The sequence below is a fragment of the Otolemur garnettii genome, unplaced genomic scaffold (assembly GCF_000181295.1).
Source record: "Otolemur garnettii isolate 467f Iridium unplaced genomic scaffold, OtoGar3 scaffold00151, whole genome shotgun sequence".
Classification (NCBI taxonomy): domain Eukaryota; kingdom Metazoa; phylum Chordata; class Mammalia; order Primates; family Galagidae; genus Otolemur; species Otolemur garnettii.
Genome location: NW_003852546.1, coordinates 2,485,659 through 2,492,641, shown reverse-complemented (window position 1 = coordinate 2,492,641; position 6,983 = coordinate 2,485,659). Strand labels below are relative to the sequence as shown.

The window sequence follows — 6,983 nt, the reverse complement described above, 5'->3', positions numbered from 1 at the left end:
TTTTGGCGGGCCCGGGCTGGGGATTCGAACCCACCACCTTAGGTGTATGTGGCTGGTGCCTTAGCCACTTGAGCCACAGGCGCCAAGCTGAAATCTCCATTTTTTAAATTAAATTTACATTCTTCTCCATGGCAATGTTTTAAATTACTATTAAGGATCATTGATGTTCCAGAACAGGCATATCATATTAGGGTGTGAGCTTGTACAGGCTGATAAAGAATTCTCAATTCAAAGATTAAGGTAAGTTTAGAAGCAAGAAGTTTTATTTTACTTTCTAAGAGAGGAAAGGGCATAGCATGAAAAGGAGAAGAAATTATGGGCCCTGAGAATGAGTAGCTTGGGCTTTTATTGAAATTTTTAAAGAAGAGAAAAGTTGTTATTGTGAAATAATAACAGGTGGTGGTTTTCCAGAACACTTGTTTTCTGTTAGGCTGGTCTCATCTGACTTCCTGGAATATTGTCTGGCAGATGCTGAGGGGCTACATACCGTCTTCTGTTTGTTCATTATTTTTCCAGTTCTGCAAAACAAGCTCACTAAAAATAAACAAAGTAACCCCCTGCCCAGGTAGTCAAGAAAGAAGCAAACACTGGAGCCAGCACACCATTGTGTATAGTGATGTTTCTCTGTTAGATGATTTACTAGCAATGCCATCCTTTCATATTTTCCCCCTATGGTTGTTTGTGCTTCCTAGAACACCACTTTTATCTAAAGCCATTTATAAATATTTGCACAAATTGCTCACGGGAGGCAGAGCTGCCTGGCTGAGGTAGAGGTGTGGTCTGTTGCCTTGAAGCAGAGCAAAATATCCTGCACAGATCAGTATTAACCTAGGATGCTAGACTCAGTATCGCCTACAAATAAGAACTTTTTCCTTCCTAAATGTATCGAATCTTTTCCTGATCCATTGAACCTTTTTGCACTTTTCTTTTTAATAACTACTGAGTTACCAGGGTTTTAGAATTTGGAATTTCTGTGGTAAAGATTCCTTCCTGCCTACAGGTGTCTGCAAAGAAAAAGCATTTCCAGAATAAAGATGATTTACCTTGCCTACACTACACATTCATTCAAAAATGTAAATTATACTTTTTAATGCCACAGTTCAGAATAAATATGCTTTCTTTTGTAAAATTATTAAATGAATGGACTACATCACCAGAAATAACAACATAGTTGGCCAGCCATTGCATGTAGATGTATGTAGGAATATTCCTAAAAATTACCACTTTCTCTTTAAGTGTGTGCTGTTTCAAATCTTTTTTACATATATATACAGAGCCTTACTATGTTGCCCTTGGTGGATACCGTGCACTCATCACAGCTCACAGCAACCTCAAACTCTTGGGCTCAAGCAATTCTCTTGCCTCAGCCTCCCTAGTAGCTGGGGCTACAGGTGCCCATTGCAAGACCTGGCTGTTTGTTTGTTTTGTTTGTTTAGCAGGCCCAGGCCAGATTTGAACCCACCAGTCCTAGTGCATGTGGCTGGCACCCTAACCACTTAGCTACAGGCACCGAGCCTATTTTAAGTCTTTGTAATTGCATTTTAGTAACATGAAGTTTGATATACAGTATAGATTAGTCTGCATTTTCTTATTGAAAATGAGACTTTTTACTTCCCAGAGTGCACGTTCTGATTTAAACCTTCTACGTAATACATCCACTTTCCAAAGCAGATCAGTTCTTCCTCCAACTACATTTATGCTAAGTAAAAAAGAAATATAAATTTGTTGAGTAAATCATTAGTGTACAAAAGGTAAAAAAGAACCCATTAGATGTCATTATAGACCAAATACTATATACCTGTTATTTTACTGTGGCATTTTGGTTTCCTGAAAGCTATATACTAATTTGTTTAATAAAATGAAACTCTCAAAACAGTTCAGAATAAATATGCTTCCTTTTGGAAAATTGTTAAATGAAGTAAAAGGGGCAAAATCTTTAGGGAGCTGACACATTTATTTTAGCATTGTTCAATAATCTTCTTGTAAAGCTGACCTTCCAATTCTGTGTTTTTAGGATATTATCAACTCGATGGTAACAACAGTATTCATGATCATTGTATCTGTGTTGGCACTAATTCCAGAAACCTCATCAATGACAGTTGTTGGGGGGGTAAGTGGAGATTTCTTTCTTACAGTTTGATCATAATGCAAATTTCTGAAAAACAGATGCAAGAATAGAAAGCTGTACTATCTTCATCCTTGGAGTTCTAGGCCAGTTTACAGTGCTTAACTTGATTAATATGAAGGAATAGGATTTTATACTAAAACTGTAGTTAACCAAAGAAAGAGGTTCCTATACATATTTCCTATAAGTATATAAGGCTAAATTAGACTGAGGAAAGCAATCAGAATCATTTGCAACACTGAGCTCTAAGAAATTTGATGTCAAACAAAAGAAAAACATGGTGGATGAGTTTCATCTCTTCCTTTAAAACACCTGTTAAGATGAGAAAGACTGTTTTGAGTATTATTCAGATCCTTCTTAAGATGGACTTAAAGACAGACTATAACAAAAGATGTCTTTAGGATAAGGGAATGTTGGTAGAAACCTTGTAACTAAAGGATTATTTTGAGTACTGCTTAAAAAGAAGCAATTCGGTTCCATCAGACTTTCATCATAGAAAACAAGCCAAAATGTGTGTCATGTAATTTAGTTATAGTCCTGTTATTCTTCTGAGATTTCTTATAGGATATTCAAAATCTTTGGGCTTTTCTAGGTTCTGATCTAGAGAATTAGAAAGTTCTTCTTAAATTATCCTCCTAGTTCCTTCTTCTTTCATAGGAGCCGCTTAGAACTAACCACTCTCAAACAGCCATATATGCCAGAGCCCACGGTTTTCATCTCCCTTAGGCCCTATGCAACTTCATGAGGAAATCAGAATTATTCTAGAAATGAGATAGTGCCATATCAGCAATTTCCCCCAGTTGTTTTTTGAGATAATCTTATCCCTCTATTACGAAGTACGAGGGACCAGGAATAGGATTTGCTTTCATTTACTTATTTGCTCAGTCATTTATTCATTCCTTAAGTGCACTTTGGCAGGTGCTGACAAAGTATAGAGCAGTGCTCTTCAGTACAATAGCCACTAGGCACCTGTGCCTACGAGCACTGGACACATGGCTAGTCTGAACCCAGATGATCTGTAAGTATAAAATACACATCAAATTTTAAAGATGTATTACTCAAATAAAAATATGGAGAATAACTAATAACTTTATTATATTGATGATGTGTTAAATGATAACATTTTGGATATATTGTGCTAAATAAAATTTATTAAAATCCATTTCACTTGTTTTCGTCTTTACATTTTTAATGTAGATATTAGAAAATCTTAAATTAATTATGTGGCTTACATTGGTGACTCATATTATGTTTCTTTCGGATAGCCCTAAACTAGAGTGTGATCCCTATCCTCAAGTTGCTTAGAGCCTAACACAGATGACAGAAGTGCAAACAGCTGTATGTAAGCTGTTGAAAGAGTGCTAAAAGTCACAGAAAAGAGGAAGCAGCTACCTCTCTCTGGCAGTGGAACTGCGGTTTGCCAAGAATCAAGGGGATAAGAGGGGAAAGTTTCCAGTTGGAGAAACCAGCAATACACAGAATGCCAGAGTCATGAAAAGAATGATGGGAGGTATTCAGTGTGGTCAGAACCTAGGAGGCAGTGGTTTGAGACTCCAGGTGGAGAAGGAGCTGTGGAAGCCATGCCTGGGATCCCAGGAATGGTGAGCAGAGAGCTGTGACCTAACTGGGTGAATACAGGCTGGCTATGGCCTCGGGAGTGATGCCCAAGGGGTGCCAGAAAACCCTTGAAAGGGTTAACTTAATTCACTTTGTCACTCACCTTTGTTTTGCCACATCTTTCTTTCCTACATCCTTTGCCCTCCAGCACTCAATTAGCAATCCTCCTCACCTTTCTTGAGTAGTTGGGACTACAGGCTCAAGCAAGACTTTTGGGCCACTGGATGAAGCTAACTAAATGGCATGCAAGAAGTAACATCCCCCTTCTCCATCTGAGGCACCAGCTTTCAAATAGCCATCAGAGTATCTAAAGGCCCATTCATAGTCTAGTTTATTGCCTTTACCTCAATTTCATTTTCCTGAGGCCTGTTTAGAATCACACTTCTTAAGTGCATGTGTCCCAGCCTTTGAGAATTCACTTTGGATCATCACCTTACACTCCAGTTCTCTGAAACTTTTATAGCTGTGGTCCCCATGATTTAATCTTGACACTTTTTCTAGTAGAATCTGGCAATAGGGATATCAAATAGTTGAACACTGGGGATAGATATGTGTATTGATAACTTAATATCATCAGTAAGGCTTGAACACATGCAAGAGCAAGGCAAGAGATAAACACAGACAAGTTTTACTTCAGAGTGCACACCACTTTATTATTTCTGTTCACTTTAGTTATCTTTTCTGGCTCAGGTACCAGCCACATACACCAGGGCTGATGGGTTCGAACCCAGCCCAGGCCCACCAAACAACAATGACAACTACAACAACAACAACAACAAAAATAGCCAGGTGTTGTGGCAAGCGCCTATAGTCCCAGCTACTTGGGAGGCTGAGGCAAGAGAATTGCTTAAACCCAAGAATTTGAGGTTGCTGTGAGCCGTGAACCTGTGGCACTCTACCAAGGGCGATGTAGTGAGACTCTGTCTTAAAAAAAATAATGATCTTTCCCTTTCTATGGGCAGGTTATTTGAAAAACTCAGCCATGAGAAGAGTTTGATCTCTAATATCTCTTCCCATGTTAGTATTAGGCACAGGAAGCAATCCCAGTACCCTAGCAGGAGAGAAATCTGGTGGGCAGACCACTTAAAACTAGTTGAAGTTGGGACCGTGACTGGGGCAGTAACACCCTGTCTTTTTTTCCAGGCATTTGGACTCCTGGCTGCAGTGTCCTGTCTTGCAGATGGGGCCCTTATTTACCGAAAGCTTCTGTTCAATCCAAGTGGTCCTTATCAGAAAAGGCCTGTTCCTGGATAAAAAGAAGTTTTGTAATTTTATATTTGTTTTCAGTTTGTCACTAAGTATTAAACATATTTCTTTATTCTGCCACATATTTTCTGCAGTTCTAATTTTAATCTCAACAAGGAAGCTAGAGGAAGGAATTCCCGAATTCTGCGCCCAGCTTTCAGCATTACTATAACTTCCAAGGGAGCATTGGGAGCATTGGGGTTAGGTTTTCCAGCTCCCAGGCCTGAGTAGCAGGGAAGAATGCACCAGAACTGCCCTTCAGTGGTCTTCAAATTCCTTCCTGCCTAGCTGATTTGAGGACCCGGGAATGGGGGGGACGGAGGTACAGACACACTGAGTTCCCAGGGTAGGCAACAGTAGCATCCTGGGTAGTGATGAGAACGGCTGGAGGACTCAGCCTGTCCGCACGAGGAGGGGGGAGGGTGCCCGCGACCGGTAAGTCGGGGTAGGTGACTAGCAGCCGTTGGGGCGTGAAGCTGGTTCCCAGGGGAGAGCCAGCCGTGGCTGCCCTGATTCTAAATTACAGGACCAGACTGACAGTGCCAGGCCCTGGGGATCCACCATGAATCCTCAGCACCGCCAGGGTGTGTTGTTCAAGGACCCTTCAGAGGACTTCCAACAAACCGAGCCTGAGGCGGAGCCCAAAGTGCCCTGGAGGGCGCCAAGAAAACCTACCAAAGCCGTAAATCTAAAGCCGGTTGGAGGGAAAACGGCCCAAAACGTAAAGACCAAAATATCTGCTAGGCAGCAGCCACTCAAACCGCCTACTAAACACACAAAGCTTGTTGAGGAGATCAAAGAGCCTGCTGAGAAAGAGGAGATCAAGCCGCCTCCTGAGGAAAAGCAGGCGATCGTAAAGCGTGCTAAGGGCCGGGCCAAAGTCCCTGACAAATTCAGCGAGGGCGTCAGACGTTTTTTCTTCTCACCCACTGGAATATTGAAGATCCTGAGAATGGTGAGCAGAGAGCTGGTGACCTAGCTGGGCAGATGTAGGCTGGCAGTGGGGAGTGATGCCCTGGGGGGACTGTCTCCAGAAACGTCCTTAATTCGCTTTGCCACTCACCTTTGTTTTGGGGACACCTTTCCTCCCCACCCCGCCTCCCAACACACACACTCAACCTACTAAATTTGCCGCCCGCCGCCCCACCTGTTGTACTTCTTAGGTTTTCCTCTCATAAAGGGAATTAGAGAAACTATGAAAATAATAGCAGAAAGGTGTAAATTAGCAAACAAAAATACTAAAAGTGATCAGTACAATAGTAGTCATTTGAAAGGCCTATTAAACTGATAAACCCCAATATAATCAAGAAAATAATGGGGAAGAGAGGACATGAAAGTTAAAAACCAGAATAGGAAAATAATCACAAACACTGATAAGCTTAAAGGATCTACAGGAGCATTTTGCAAAACAAATAGCTGTGAATAATTGGATCAAATGGTTGATTTGCTGAGAAAATGTAAATTACTAAAACTGATCCTAGAATAGAGAAAAATCTTTTTTTGAGACAGAGCCTCAAGCTATACCCCTGGGTAGAGTGCAATGGCATCACAGCTCACAGCAACCTCCAACTGCTGGGCTCAAGCCAGTCTCCTGCCTCACCCTCCCAAGTAGCTGGGACCACAGGTGCTTGCCACAACCCCAGGCGTTTTTTGGTTGCAGCCGTCATTGTTGTTTTGGCGGTCGGGCTGGATTTGAACCTACCACCTTAGGTGTATGTGGTTGGCGCCTTAGCCACTTGAGCCACAGGCGCTGAGACAAATCTAAACAGACCAATGTAAACACAGAAGAAAATGAGAACTTTATCTAATTAGTATCTTTGAAAACTGCTTCAGAACCAGACTTCTTCAATTTAAACCTTTACTGGATGTAGTTCTGACACTACTCAAATCTTATCAAAGAACAAAGAAGAAACACTTAGGAACTATTTTTACAAAGACAGTATAACCCTGATATCAAAACCTGACCACATGCAGAAAAAGAAAACAAAATAGAGAT

General features: G+C 41.1%; 2 protein-coding genes across 3 annotated transcripts in view; both read left to right on the top strand.

Moving 5' to 3' along the window:
* CKLF (chemokine like factor) overlaps positions 1 to 5,072 on the top strand; it is a 16,533-nt gene extending 11,461 nt beyond the window's left edge. Inside the window, exons 3-4 of one of the 2 annotated variants that reach the window (XM_003799450.3) lie at positions 2,015 to 2,110; positions 4,886 to 5,072. In XM_003799450.3, coding sequence (XP_003799498.2) covers positions 2,015 to 2,110; positions 4,886 to 4,996 — 207 coding nt within the window. In that variant the 3' untranslated portion in view covers positions 4,997 to 5,072. The remainder of the gene's footprint in view (positions 1 to 2,014; positions 2,111 to 4,885) is intronic. The other variant, XM_023518907.1, reaches the window with a different exon arrangement.
* A 477-nt stretch (positions 5,073 to 5,549) lies between these two features.
* The window catches only part of LOC100966516 (CKLF-like MARVEL transmembrane domain-containing protein 1), a 13,454-nt gene continuing 12,020 nt past the window's right edge, over positions 5,550 to 6,983 (top strand). Inside the window, exon 1 of the mRNA XM_003799449.1 lies at positions 5,550 to 5,942. Coding sequence (XP_003799497.1) covers positions 5,550 to 5,942 — 393 coding nt within the window. The remainder of the gene's footprint in view (positions 5,943 to 6,983) is intronic.